General features: G+C 53.1%; 1 protein-coding gene across 5 annotated transcripts in view; it reads right to left on the bottom strand.

The window, feature by feature from the left end:
• The window catches only part of LOC111158599 (CUGBP Elav-like family member 2), a 321,671-nt gene that overhangs the window by 31,307 nt on the left and 275,059 nt on the right, over positions 1 to 15,305 (bottom strand). For all 5 annotated transcript variants that reach the window (XM_022520725.1, XM_022520726.1, XM_022520724.1 and 2 more), the window contains exons 8-9: positions 14,435 to 14,498; positions 3,452 to 3,586 (exon numbers count right to left, since the gene is read on the bottom strand). In XM_022520725.1, coding sequence (XP_022376433.1) covers positions 3,452 to 3,586; positions 14,435 to 14,498 — 199 coding nt within the window. The remainder of the gene's footprint in view (positions 1 to 3,451; positions 3,587 to 14,434; positions 14,499 to 15,305) is intronic.

Below are 15,305 nucleotides of genomic sequence, written 5' to 3'. Positions count from 1 at the left end.
TTAAAATCATTTACAATAATGCTGTAGGGAGACTATGCCTGGGTATGCAAAATTGAAATGATAAATTTACAATTATTAAAAACATTAATAGTTTGGGGGATTGACTTGTCCCTTTCAAGATGGATTGGGGTGAGGTGCAGGGGACATCTCTGAAAACAGGGTAAAGCCAGGGCCTGTGTGGCAGCCATGCGATGGCGCCTCTGTGCCTTTCACTGATGGACTGGACTGCTAGTGGTATAATGACCGCAGGTCCTGTTTTTTATTATTTAAAAATAAATAATGGCATTGGCCTTGGGAACGACTTCGTACCCCTTTTAGATTGTAGGTAATTGTTCCGATGAAGTGGACGGTCATGAATTCTACCAACCACATTTTCTGTGACTTTGAAAAAGTCCCTGATGGAAATTAGACAAATCATTTACTTTCACTTAAATGCCAGATTTTTTTTTAGTTACGCTTAAGAAAAATAATTGAAATGTAGATTTAAAATCGTGGCTGCTGCTACACTTCAGGATTCTAATGAAATACTTTCAGCTATTATGCAAAGCATTGCTCAACAGAGAGAAGAAAAACCACTTTCAGTGGTACCGCAGCAGAATTTCTGGAAGGGCAGAATGCCTCTTTGAGAGCAAAGGTAAGGACGCTTTGCTATGGGAAGAAGGAAAATAGATCTCAGGACACATTTTCCCTTTCATTAAGAGCTCAGGAAAAACCTGAAAATGGTCAAATGTGCTTAAAGTTCCTGAAACACACAGGCCATCTTCCTCAGCTGTCTGAGTCCCCCGCCGCTGGAAGAAGGTTCCGATGTCTTTGAGCTGGTGACCCTACTGGATGGAAAGTGGGGGGTCCAGGGACGTGGCGGCCCCCCTCCTCTCCGCCCCGGGTGCCACAGCTTCCCTGCTGGTGAGCGATGGCACCAGTTCCCTCCCAGCTTCCAGCTTGCTCTGTCTATGCCTGAATGCCCCTTCCCGAGCTAACCACATGGCCTCCCCCAGCTCCCTTCACTCTCGGCCGCGGTCCGTCCAGGCTGTCCTCACAGCGCCGCGTGGCCTGGCGCACATGGGGCGCACCGAGCTGCTTATTGTCTGAGATCCCCTCACCAAGTGGAAGATGCCTGAGAGCAGGGAGCACGTCTGCGGTGGTCCCCCCGCCCCCCTGCACCCGGGCCAGGGCCTGACACCAGACAGCCCCTCGTAGCGGTTACCCACCAACTCCACTGTATACACCGACCAGCTCATGGCCTGTTTGCACTGCCTTCTTAAACTGACGAGTCTTCTTTTAAAGAACGGCATGTTCAAATATTGGTTCTGATTCCTCACAGCCCAGGCCCGTTCCAGCCCAAATATCACAATGGGAGAACATATTTTAATAAAGTCAAATGAACTCTCACAAGCAAACGATAGGCCACAAACCATTAGCCAAAATGTCCTCTTATGATAATGGCCTGTCTCTGGAATGGCAGAACAATTTTCATGTCACTACAAGAGTGAACATATCCAAGTTAAAGTTTTTAAGGGCTGGTGGTTCAAACTGTGGGCTAAACGGCCCCCTGCCATTTAAGGACAAGTTTTCTTTTTTTCTCCACCTTATTGCCAATGATGTGGTCAGTTTCTGCTGGTTGCTCTTGATAAAAGAAGAGAAGATGAAGACCAGGGGCGGAAAAATTATAATCATTTCCTTTTGCCAAATACAGCTAACATGGTTTTTTCTTTTTAAATACCTAATCCTCTTTATTTTTATATAAGCAAATAAAGAGCAAACAGATTATAAATGACTTTTAGTTTTTTTTCTCTCTTCAAGTAAAACAGAGTTAAAGATATCGGCTTCTGGTATATGACACTTAGTGCTCTTTCAATGTAATCACTCCATAGTCCTCATAGGGGAGATAAACATCCTTATTTAAGAAAACGCTTTTCAATCTGAATTATAAAAGAGGCAAATTAGCGAGGTCAAAATGTTTAACTTGCTTTTAAGAAAAGTCACTACTATTTTTATAAATGGGAGTTTATGCTAAAGATGTCTATTTCTTTTCTTTCCTTTTTTTAGATTTTATTTGACAGAGAAAGACAGTGAGAGAGCACAAGCAGGGGGAGCAGCAGAGGGAAAGGGAGAATCAGGGTCCCCACTCAGCAGGGAGCCCGAGGGTGCGGGACTCCATCCCAGGACCCCAGGACCATGATCTGAGCTGAAAGCAGACGCTTAACCTACTGAGCCACCAGGCGCCCTGAAGAAGTCTATTTCTTAAACACAGTCACTGGAGAATCTCCTTAAGTAACAAGTCTATGTACCGCGCAGTAGAGTTGTGACTTAATTCGCTGGGGGGAGAAAAACCAAAGAAACGGGTGAAAGTTGATTTTTTGGAAAGACCATCGACTGTGCCAGACGAGGCCCGCAGAGAGTGATGGCACATTTTGGAAGACGTTTTCGAGAACAAAGTCAACGCTCCTCTGTGCTGCGGCTGGGAGAGGATAGGGTGTGAGGACGCGTCCCCGGGGCCTCTCCTACGTGTCCCCGAATGTGTCCCTGCAGTGGGGCCTCGGGGAAATGCGTGCAACACCCGGTGTTTCATCACCAGGCCACGGGCTGTGGCTCCTCAGGGGGCGCGGGCTCCCCGGGCAGCCCTGCTGCTCCCTGTGGCCAGAAGCCTTAAGCAAGCCGGCCTGCAGGGTACAGCTCGAATTTTGGTTCTCCTGAAGGCCAGCCCCATGCTTGCCCCGGGGGCTCTTCAAGCTCCCGCCGGCGCTGCGGGCAGAGCCAGCACAGGGCCCGTGGGCTCCGCGGGGCCAGCGCCAGGCCTCGGCCTCCATGCCCCGGGGTGTGCGCCGGAGCTTATCTGTCAAGGCCTAGAAGACTCCAGACGAAGAAAAGCCAGCAAGACAGTTTTTAAGACACAAATCATGGTATCCAGGCAACCACGTTACATCTGGCTCAGACGAAAAGAAAAATGGCATCTGCTTTTGAATAAGGTGACAACACTTGGAGGAGAAAGACTTTCAATTGCCTCGCCCAGAAGGCGACTGGGCCTGCCAGGCAGGTCCTCCCCAGAGCGTGGGTTGTAAAAGCAAACGGGCAGGGGCGGGACCCAGCCGCTGTGAAACAGAACGCCGGAACAACGTGGGATTCTGAGATGCGACAGAATGTTCTGGAATTGCTAAGGAGCACAACAAAGACGGCCGAGCAAACAGCAGGGAGAGAGGGAGGCCCTTCCCCGAGGCGCCCGATGGAGCGGCGCTGGCGGGAGTGAGCGGGAGATGCCCCCAGCAAGGTGGTGGAGAGACCCTTCCAGAACACTCCCTCCTTTGCCTTGGAAAACTGCACGCACTGGCCTTCACACCCCAAGTCTTTAAGAAACTTTACAGCGAGCCAGCAGCCCCGCACCCTTGAAGGCCGGGGCGCCCCCTCCGGGCACAGTCCCCCCCCCCGTGTCCCCAGAGGGAGGGCACCCCCTTACCGGGACTGGTGAGGGCTCCCAGGGCGCTGCTCGTGGTGGACAGAGGGTTTGCATTGGTGGTGGTGGCTGAGGTCTGGGCCGCGGCCGCCGCCGCCGCCAGCGTTGCCAGGTTCTGTAACTGCAGAGCATTCATGCCTGCGGGGGAAGAGAGACGCCGCTTTAGCAAGACGCCTGCTTGGCCCGGCTCCAAACGCGGGGGCAACGACAGGAGCAGGGGCCCCGGGCAGCAGGCGCTGTGATGGCACGCTCTGCCCCGCTGCCTTGGCGACAGGGCAACCGCCACGCTTCCCAGCAGAGCCGCCGCCTGTGTGCCCTGCTGCCTGTCCTCGCCCAGGACCGGTCCCCGACCGCCGCCTCCCAGGGCCGCAGACATCACTGGGAAGGACAGGAAGACTGTGTGTGCGCACAGGCCACCGCGCTGTCAGGAATCCGTGAGTCGGGGCCCGGGGGCTGCAGGACGGGCGGCCCAGTTAGCCCACCGGGGACATAAAGGTCAAACGCTCCTGCTCGGAACTTGAACGGGCTTCCTGGCTCTGCCACTTTACCAGCTGGGGGACTCGGGAGAATTGGTTCCCCTCTGCGCTTCCTGCTCAGTGACTGGGACTGTTCTCTGCTCCCCATGGCCAAGGACAGCGCGCAGATTAAATGAGATGAGGAACGCAGATCGCCCAGCACCGTGATGGGCCCAGCGCCAACACTGCCCTCACGACTCTCACTGTCACAACTGCCACCGATGTCCTCTCTCCACACTCACTGTTAATGTGAACTCAAACGTGACCATGGTAGGAACTCACAAAACATCTGATGAATAAAAAAATGAAGGAATAAAAATGGCAGTGCCCGTCCTATTTTTGTTTGTAAAGTGCTTGTATTTGCATTTCGGGTTTCAGAGAAGGACCGTGTTTAACCGGAACGGATCTCTGGCTACTGAAAATGAAGCAAGAGCAGCAGAGAGAAGCGAAATTTTGCAGGAACACGAGGGCAGGGTGAGCTGAGATCTGGGGGTGTCACCTGTCACAGGGAGGCTGCCTGACCTTGGGGGGGCCTTCAGGGTCATGCCCGCATCACCTCCCCACCTCTGTTTCTCACCCCAAGGGTCTCCGAACATTCAGTCTTTGTTCATGATTCACTTCACACTAAAGCAGATTCAAGAAGCAGGCAACAATGGTCCTCTCCCCACAGAGAGGAATTTTACACAGAAAGATGCTAGTGCTAAGTAATCCGCTTAATTTTACCTTCTTCTCATGTCTCAAATCCAGGTACTTAATACATGCCAACTGCGCAAATTCAATCTGCTTTAGAGAGACTGGCCAGATCGCAGCTTTCTTCTATGTTGGGGGCGGTGGTGGAGGGAGTGGTGACAGAATGTTCTAGCAACATTCCTGTGCAAGCCCCCAGCCACGGCGTGGAGCCCTCTGCCTAAGCATGGCTCAGAGCATGGCTGCTGGGCTCCCTTATCCTGCTCCCCCAGCATGGCTGCCCCAGTCACAACTCCTACTCAGAAAAGACTTCCTGATGTCTTTGCTGCAAAATGGCTCTTCATTTTGTTCAAAACATCACTCTGTCTTCTTCCAGGAGACATCTGGCCTTCTTGGCTTAGGGAGAAAGACAAGCACCTGATTTCAAAATCCACTTAGGGGCTGGGGAGGCGCAGACGCCGGACACGAGTATTTGTGGAATCCTGCTAACTTCCGCGAGCGCAGGGCAGCCTCCTGGGACCCTGTCTCCTCCGATCAGTGTAACTGGCACCAGAGCTCACTCCCCTTCCCTCTGATCCAGGGTCAGACAGGGTCATCCTTATGAAGACGTGGGACTTGAGGAAGCGTGGTCTTATTTTTCTGAGGGTACTTGAGGCAAATGGGGGAGGCACAGACCCAGCCTCAGCACAGACCCACCTGGATGCAGTGAAGGGCTCAGCTCCCACCAGGGGCTCGAGTGCACTTCACATCTGCGTGGGCTGACAGGCCAGGGCCCTGAGTGATTCTGGGGGGAGTGAGGGACGTTTCTTCTGACCCATCAGTCCCCTCTTGGCCCTCTTGTGGCTAACGGTCCTTCTGATGCTTTAATGGCACAAACCCCATAACCAGACTACATTCCCGACACTCGGCTGTGCTGGCGAGGAAAACCCACAGGACCCGCCTGGCACGAGTTAACGGTAAGCAGAGCCTGTCTCCTGGTTCTGGTCCCATGGAGCTCCTCTGGCCTCCAAGACCGCTCCCCTGACCCGCCCCTGATGCGGGCCGAGGAGCGCAGAGGGGATTCCAGAACTCCAAGGAACTTAGCCCATGCTTTGGCTCAGAGACTCAGGTCCTGGGCTGAGGCTCCTACCACTCCGCACAGGCTCCCTCTGAAGACCGAGTCTGCATTCAACACCCCTTCCGTATGTGCTCTGCTAAGTCACTGGTCTCGCTGTTTCTGACTTGTGGCATTTGCCACATCTTGCCTTGAGCTTACAGGTGTGTACCTTTTACCCCCATAACTAGATACCGAGCTCCCTGAGGGCTAAGGTTCGTCTGTCCGCCTGTGCAGACAGACACACACTCGCAGCTGTAGGCACAGCAGGCGATGGGTGAATCCATGCAGGACAAACGGACGGGGCATCCAACATGAAATTCCCATGAACCACAATAAAGAGGACCACCTGTAGACCCACACAAGCTGTCGTTTTCTCCGCTGTTCGTCCTTCAATATTTAGCACGGCTTTCCCTACCGACTGTTTTCCTCAATGGTCACTAATCCAGTCTCCAAATATTTATTAGAACGATGCATCTTCCTTATCTCACCACTGGCATGGCTGGGGTCCTGCTGACCATACTCCAGTTTTCCATTCCACTGTCCTCTCTGCTCACACTCCGGGTATGTCACCCTCAGGGTCCCCTCGACCCTTCTTCCCACGTGTCACCACTCAGGGCAGTCTGCTGTCCTAGTCCACCTTTCCCTGCCTCCACCCAGCAGGCCAGGCAGAGGGACCCTGGCTCTGGGGCACCACAGTGGGTGCGGGGCCGACTGTGTTCAACAATCATACCACAAGGAAAGCAAAAATATGGGCCCAAGGAAGCCGCAGAGAGGGACAGTGGGAAGGACAGGTCACTGCGAGGGCCAGCATCTGAGGGGCCTGGGGAAAAAAAGGAGGATTCGATGGAGAGATGCAGTGAGCAGCAGGAGCCGCGCGTCCCTGCCTGCTCATCCATCTGTCCGTCCACCCACCTTCCCTCCGTCCATTCATTCCTTCATCTCTCTACCTATCTTCCCAACTGTCTACCTACCCAGCCCCCGACACATCTGTCCTTCGGTTCAGCAGGTACCAAGGCCCCGAGGCCAGCCCCCAGCCGCTGGACTAGGGATGGAGCGAAGACCAGACGGGGTGTGCCCCCCAGACAGCACGGAGAAGCCAGGGCCCCGAGCGGAGTCCTACTTCATCTGCTGCTGGGAGGAGGCCCCAGACTCAGCAGCTCCTTCTCACTGGTCTTTGACGGGATGGGAGAACCCCGGGACAGCACTGGGCAGCTGACAAAGGCAGGGGTCCCCCCGCAAAGGATCACGCCACTCCTCCCATTCTAGTCCTTTCGGGGTCCCGCGTGCTGACGCTGGGAGGGTCACAGCCCCGTCCCCACCGACAAGTGCGGCTCAGTCGGCAGGTGGAGGGGTGGGGGCTTCCTCGCCAACTTTCTGGAGTGAGGAGCGCTTCCCAGGCCTGCTCCCTCCCCATTCCTGCTTTCCTTGACGACGCAGAGGCGTCCCTTCCTCCACCTGTCCTGTGTGGCAGGGCCTGGGCTGCAGGGCTCTTCCCCCGGCGACAAGAACCACTGTTTCCTGGAGGCGCTGCCGGCGCAGGGAGGACGGCGGCGCCGGGAAGACAGCGCGGGCGCGGCGGCTCCTCCGGCCTCACGCGCGCTCTCGCACCCGGCACCGCCCCGCGCTCCCAACCGGCCCGTGGGACCAAGGCACTGGCCAAGGACACAGAGCCCCGGGGAGGACCACCCTGCGGAGGCGGAGCCCCTCATAGGGACAGCCCTGCCACTAAGGCCTCGCCGTGCGCCTTCGGTCCCGCTGGTTCTCTCTGCGCCGCCTCCTCCTCCTCCTCAGGGCGCTTGTGCTCTCCACTGGCGTCTCTCAGCTCTGCTCCCAGAACTTTCGGGGCGAAGGGGCGGAGGAGGGAGGGGTGGCGGGACACGGGGTTTTCCAAGCAGAAGGCCCGGGGCGCGGGGTCCAGGTGGGCCGGCTGCGGGCAGGGGCGGGGGCGCACACAGGGGGGCGCTGCAGGGGTGCAGCCGGGCCTGCGGGACGCCCCAGAGCTGACCCGCGGCCTTCCCAGCGCTCCCCGCTCGGCTCCGGGCTCGGGTCCCAGGGGGCCAGGCCGGGGCGCGGGGTCCCGGGCGGGCGCGGAGCCTGGAGGGGACCAGGAACCGCCTGCGCCTTGCTCTCCACATCGCAGAACCGCCGCGATCGTTTTGGGCTGTGACTCCCCTCCCGCCGTCAGCGACCCCCGGCGTCCCCCTTCTCCGGTTCCCGATTCCTCGCCGCCCACATGGGCCCGGACCTCTTTCCCGTGAGCCCCGAGCGCAGGGCTGTGTCCCTCGGCTGTACTGGGGTGGGGGGGCCTGGGACCTGGGGACTCCCACCCACCCAGAGGCCCGGGCCCAGGGGTCAGTGGGGACCCGAGGAAACCAGGGCCCCGAACGGGCTGTGCCGAGGAGGGAACCGAGGCCAGAAACGGCTGTAGCTCCCGCTCCAGACAAAAACCGATGCACAAAGGCCGCGCAAGGAAGCCTAAGGAGCCAGAGGCTCTCCCCGAACTCCGGGCTGAGGCGGGACCCAGGGGCCTAAGGCGGCAGGTCAGGACCCTCTGCGGGGCTCGCTGTGACCTGGCCACGGGGCAGCGAGGCTCCGCTCCCCGTTACGTGGCCTTCAGTCCCACGGAGGCCCAAGGCTCGTCCTCTCGTGGGTCCCTCCAGGAAGACAGCCTCCCCTGGGGGGTGAGGGCCTTCCAAATGCTGCTGGCACACCCCCCAGGGTGTCCCCGGGGGCCAAGGGATCTGGACCCTTCCCTGCCAACAGCACGCAAGCCGGGTGGTGGATGTTAGGTTCTTCCTACCCCTTCCTGGGCTCCCCCAGCCCCAGCGGACATCACACACGCCATCGGTCCTACTGAGGGCCTGGGGGGGGCCCACGCTGCTTCCAGAAAAGGCACCTGCCCTGAGTAGGGAAAGCAGCCCCCTGAGCTATGCGCCCTCGATCCGCTCCCACTTCCACCACCTCAGGCTGTCTGCGGCCGCTCTGGCTCTCTGACCACAAGCGCTTAGTCCTCCCTGGGCTCCAGCCCGCTCTGGGCCCAGCCAACACTGGTGGCCCTGGCTGCAGGCCGTCTTGCGCTCTCTGCAGCCCCATTTCGGTTCTTTCCTGTCATTTTCTTGTCTCTGGGTGTGTGAGCCACTCTGTTCCTTCCTCTCTCAGCTCTCTTCCTGGGCCCTCCGGGTCGCCCACCCTCCGGTCACCCTCTCCGTCAGGCCCGCTCGGTGATCCCCACGGAGCGCCGGAAGAGCCCCCTGCACCCGGGATCGGCTGTCTCCCCAGGAAAGCAACCGCTTTCCACCTCACAGAGCACTCTGCTCCGAGGGGCGCCACGCAAGCCAGGGGTGACAATCTGGGTGACTAGAAATACAAAACATCTAAATATATTTTACGAAATCCCACAGCGTGCCAAGACCAAGACGGTTAAAAAAAAAAATTAGGGGGAATGCAGGCATTCAACTTTTCATTCATTACTTGGGAAAAGAAAAATCCTTCTCCAGACGAAGAAATGATGTACAGAACAGATGTGCAATATGCCTACTTGAAATTTAAGATTTAAAAAAATTATTTATAAGGAGAAGGGCATGAAAATTTAATTTAATGTTCACCTTAGGTAATTTTGTGTCTTATTGTTCATAGCAATTACCATAAATCTGCATATCAATAAGCGAGAACAGATGTCAGTTGTTACAAGTGCTTGCCAATCAGGTCTGTTAAAAAGTGACAGATGGGTGGTTATGGAATGTTCTCATAAGGCCTATTAGCACATTCGCAGGAAGCCTCTGCAGCAAGAGGGTGGGAGGCTCTGCTCCAGTAAGGCCTTCTCGAATCCAGAGCCCAGCCTTCACAACCCAGGCGCTGCGGAGCGTGGACACCAGCTTCTGGAAACATCTCCTGTCCTGTCCCCTCGTCACAGACATTCCAGGACAGCCTTCCGTAGAGGCAGGATCCCACACCCATGTAGGGAGAGGGCGTTTGTTGTTTTAAGCAAAGAAGGGTGCCCTGTGCACGCTCACTGTGACGTTTAAAACTTAGGCCGAATGTTCTGGAAGAGAATCACTACCACCTCCTTGGACGACGCCAAGTGCAGCCCTTTCGTCTCGTCCATCAACATATACATTCTTTTTAGTCGTAGCTCCGTGAATCAACAGATGGACTCTTCTTTGTCAGAGCTCTGTAAATCTTTTATTTCTTTAATAACACCTCCGCATGCTGGGAAAAAACAAAACAAAACAAAGCTGCCCAACACCAAACAACCCACTCTGAACACACGTGCGCCGCCTTCCAGAAGAAAGGGAGGCAGCTTTCCGGGGACTGTTGCTTCTTTCTGTAGCATTCTGGAGAGCTCTCTGCGTTACTGATCTGTGGCTTGGATTCGTGATTCGGCCCGTGAAACCGTGTGCAGGGGAAGGTCACTGCGGTCTGGGTGTCTGTGGACAGACCTCTGCACCTGCTGAGAACAGGTGCACCATGTCTGGGGTGGTCCGGAGCTCGGGGCTCGGATGTGCTGGAAATTTGGACCTGCTGTGTCCCAGTGCAGTGACATGGGCAAGTGTGTTCATGACCCTCTAATCCTCGGTGGCCCCCCGCGCCCTTGAAGCAGGACGCCTGTGCTTCCTTGAACTCTGGACATCAGTCCGTCCAGCGGTCTGACCGAGTTATTATCTAACGTTTCCCACTTCAGTTTTTCAAGTACAACAGAGTAATGAAGTGCAGGTTTTGTCCTTGGCATGATGTGAGGATAAACTGTGATAATTGCAAGGAGCGCTGTTAAAAACGAAACTGTGAAATAGGACCCTTGCTTATCGAATGCGATGCTCTTTTGAGAGGACAGTGGTTATAAAAAAAAATTATTGACCGAAAAGTCACTTTTCCCTAATTCCTTCTTCTTCAGGGAGGAAAAAAAAATCCAGACTCTTAGCCCAAGTTTCTGAGATTTCAGGAAATTCCTGGGACAAATATCACAGTTGGGTGAGAAATAGACAAGTTTTTCTTAGAGGTTTTAAGCGGCAAAATAAAATCAGTCAACTTTAAGGACACACAGGCAATACAGGTGAAAACATTTGGCTTCTACAGATTTGAGCCTGATATGGTTTCTGCTCTTAAATTCCATATTCAGTAAAGGTTCCCTTCCATAAAATTATGAAACACATGTGAAGTTCTTTTCAGTTTGAAAGGGAAACGGTCAGTCACTTTGGGGAAACTAGCCGATGCCTCATTCCGTTTTATTGAGACCAATACCTCATGCCTTGTCGAAAATGTTTTTCCTTTTGTGGCTTTATTTTCCGCTCAAACAGAAAGTGTTTTGCTCATTCAAATGAGACATTTTTAGACTTTTGTGATAAACTTCAATCTCCCGAAGGACGGACTATTATATTTTGAGAGCTGTTCACAAAATATTATTGCTGCTTTCTGGAATGATGTTTCTCTCTCTCTGGTGGTAGTGTTCCGAGCTGGATTGCTTGAACTTTACAAGTGGAATATATTTTATGCCGTAAGACATAAAAACTGCGTCTGAATCATGTAGGTTGCCATTTGAACTGGGCCCCGATCTCAAGCCCTCAATGAGCATTTGAACCTCGGGTGGGATTTGGGATAAACGGCCTCGTGGAATTCTTCCTATCGCTTTCACTGGATGCTGGGGCCATGTGCTTGGCCACATGTTTGATCGTGAACCCACAGTTGCCAAATTCTCAGCAACCCAACCGTGAAGATGCTGTCATGAGCTTACGTAATGTTTTCTTGGCTCAGAAGGTAAGGCCAAGGTCAAATTTCTCCATTGAAAAAATAAGGCGTTTAACTTAAGCTCCCCTGGGAACGTATCCAAAATATCAATTTGTGTTTGTCAATTTATACATGTATTCAGCCGTCCGCTCGGAAATAGTCAGTAGTAGCACCTCTCAGCGGAGCCAGGCCGAGTGCCTCTTGGGGCCTTATGGGAGCGTTTGGGGAGGTTGGGGAGGAAAGGAAGGAAGGAAGGGCTTTAGGGCACCCCTCCCATATTACGTGGGGTATCAGGGAAACCTCCTTTATTTTTTAAAGATTCACTTACTTATTTTAAGAGAGAGAGAGGGGAAGAGTGCGAGAGCCAGCAGGGGGCAGGGGCAGAGGACAAAAGGGAATCTCAAGCAGATCCTGCGCTGAGTGCAGAGCCCAACGAGGGGCTTGATCTCACGACCCTGAGGTCATGACCTGGGATGAAATCAAGAGTCAGATGCTCAATCGACTGAGCCATTTGGGCGTCCCAGGGAAACCTCCTTCAGACAGGTACTTCTGTTACCATTTCACTTTGTAATGCCGGTCCGGATGACTGGCAAAGACAAAAGCGAAGTCCTACTTCGGGAGATGACAAAAGAGCAGGAAGCCTTATAACTTGATTTTATTGGCAGAAAATATATAGACTATATAGTCCAAACCACAGTGCTTCAAATACTCCGGAAGAAGAAGCTGGATTTTCCCTAGGAATGAAGAAACCACCTTTCTGGAAATCACCGAGCAGATGGAGCCCTGACATCGACATCCTTGATACTCGGAACGTTCAAGGTGATGGTACATAATGGACCACACAGCATGTGATTTCACAGCCTGTGCAGACTTAGTGTGCTGAATTTTAGATGTTGAAGGTTCAAGAAAGGGGTATTCTGGAAGGCCCAGAGCACTTACAGACTGCCTTTAAATCAGCCATCTGCTCCATGGACCTTCTAAGGTGACTCCTGGATAGCTTTAGTTTTTTTTTTTTTTTAAAGATGTCATTTATTTATTTGACAGAGAGATCACAAGTAGACGGAGAGGCAGGCAGAGAGAGAGAGGGAAGCAGGCTTCCTGCCGAGCAGAGAGCCCGATGTGGGACTCGATCCCAGGACCCTGAGATCACGACCTGAGGCGAAGGCAGCGGCTTAACCCACTGAGCCACCCAGGCGCCCCAGCTTTAGTTTTTAAATGAGCACACAGAGCATGTAAATGCCACCATCCTGACCTGTGGCTGGCGAGACAGAGGAGCCCAGATCCACTGAAAAACAACAGGGCGCTCTATCCACCTGGGAAGACACGCTCGGCTGTCACCTCAGGATCCAGTGACCTTCTCTGCATAATTTAACTGTGGGAGTGGGAGAGCCAAAGGCTTCCTCCAAGGAAAGATCCTAATTTTGGACCTGGGTGGGTCCATACCATTAGAGGGGAAAATAAATGTTGTATTGGTTGAAAATATGACAAATCTTCGTATTTCCTGTAGAGCCATAATCTGGAGATTTTCTCTTGAAAACGCAGAGCACTCCCTGAGTATTTTTCACTTTTGTCTCTCCAATTCCCTTTGCAGAACTAAACATTAACCATTTGCTGTGATCCTTAGATCCAAGGCAAGCCTCCAAAACCGTATTCATAAATATATTGCTGAAGGACTGAACCACTTACCATTTTAACATATTTTTTCCCCCAGTAAACCGAGAGCAGTATTACAATAAAATACGTTGGCACTGTCATGAGATTTAAAGCCCAATGAATAATTCTGCATTTTTTTTTTTAACTGTAGGCCAACATATCCTGTCAGACAACAGGTTCCCCTTAGTCTGTGGGGCCACGGGGTAGGGCTGGGCTGGTGATCACGGAACACACGTGAGGAGGAAGTCCTTCCAGTTACATTCAAAGTGAAACAAACAAACAAAACCAAGGATAGTTATTTAGGGGGAAAAAAAAAAAGAAATGAGAAAAAAGGTATTTTCACAGTGACAGGGAAAAAAAAATCTGGCTTCTATTCCGTACCTTCAAGGTTTCATTTCATTGAGTCAGGGTGTCCTTTGTTAAAAACAAATGGCACTTGATTCTAACATCCAAAATTCTGTTCTTCTCCTGCCCTCGCTTCCCCCATCCTTCTGGAATCAAACAAGGGAAGTGCTCCCTCGCTGGCCCTCAGGGCAGGTGGACGGCACCTGTGTTCTGACAGACGGTGCGGGCCCCCTTCTCGAGCCCCGCGGAAGTTAGGGTCAGAGCCGGGAAGGTGATGCCTTAGGAGTGACTTTTCACTAATCATCGCACCTGGGTTACTACTGACGCAGCTCATTCTACAAAGAAATCCTCCATGAGCCAGCTTTCACATCCAGCCCCACTTTGATTTTCTCAAGAACAAAGATTATACGTGTGCATAAAAGCTGCTCGTGCACAGTTCTATCAACCGAGGGTACCAAAGTTTAAAAAAAAAAAAAGAAAGAAAGAAATGCGCCCTGCTAATTGTCTACGGCTATCAGGGGACCGCAAACTGTATCAAAGATAGGCCTGCAATCTTGGCTTTCATTATGGAGGTCAGAATATTTATTGACTGCTTCTTATTAAAATTTCAGCAGCACGTCAATCATTCTGGCTGCCCTGGATAGAAGGAATCTTGTTGGAAATTCCCCAGCAATCAATCCCATCAAAAAACAAAAATAGCAAAATAGCAAACAACTCCGGAGGTTATGACAGGCTTTGCAGCCCCTCGCCCCCCACCCTCCCGCCCTGGCTGGAGAGGTCCGAGGTGGAGGGCAGCTCCCCAGCCCTGGACTCTGATGGTCACACCGGAGTCCGAAGGCCGACAGGGCTGCTCGCGGCTCTCCTGCTCTCTGTTCTCTCTTTCTTCCCTGCTTGTCTTCTTAGCCCTCGGAAGCCGCCCAAGTCCAGCCAACAGCACGGTCCAAAGCAAAGGCACGCGTCACGACTTACCAGCCATCTGCTGAATGCCACTGAACGCACCCAGGTTGCTGGAGGAGGTGGCTTGCTGTAGAAGCTGCAAAGGGAGGGAGAAGCGGACCGTCAGACCAAAGCGCACACGGGAGGAGGAAGCTTCTGGAAGGGGTAGGGGGGAGCTGTCCAGCTTCCTGTGCGTTTATACAGTTGCCGGCTGCTTCCTATTCATGGGCCGTAAATCCATATTAATGTCTAATCTCTATTAAGAAACACAGACACTGGGGAAATTCAGTACCACTGCTGCCTTAAAACAATCCATTTGGTTTTTTTAACGACAGGTGTTACGTCCATTGAAACCAATGCGGCGTGACTAAGGCGGGCTCCCTGTAGCCTAGTGGTCGCCATGGCTCAGCTCCGTCAACCGAGGCCCATCCCTCGGTCTAACAGCTCAGCGGCCTTCATCCTCCACAGGGAGCACCTGGCTTCACGGACTCTTGGGCCAAGAGGGACATCACCACAATAACTACTCTCTCTCTCTCACACACACACACGCACCTGTGCACGGCTGCCCAGGGACACCTGGGACCACCTGAAGCTGGTCTTCACTGGCAGAGGGGGACATATGACTGGTCAGAATTTAGAAGTGTCTGGTGTGAGGTACAATGGCACTGGGCGTGACAGGTATGTCGGCTGCTTTTCAAAAACAAGTTTAAGATCGCTGTGTCTGCATCTTTCCCTGGTGCCCTTGAAAACACATCTCACCCCCCGAATCAGTGGGTAACCCAAGATAAAGGCATGTGGCTACTGTCCTCAAGTGCTCCTTTACTGGTCCAATTCAGCTGAATTATAGGCTAACTTGGGGGCCGTACTGTTGACCTAGATTTTTTGATACCCACTTTTTGGGAAG

The sequence above is a fragment of the Enhydra lutris genome, unplaced genomic scaffold (genome assembly GCF_002288905.1).
Source record: "Enhydra lutris kenyoni isolate GAN:26980312 unplaced genomic scaffold, ASM228890v2 scaffoldscaffold61, whole genome shotgun sequence".
In the NCBI taxonomy this organism is placed as follows: Eukaryota; Metazoa; Chordata; class Mammalia; order Carnivora; family Mustelidae; genus Enhydra; species Enhydra lutris.
The sequence above is the reverse complement of the archived record's forward strand: the minus strand, read 5'-3'. Positions and strand labels throughout refer to the sequence as shown.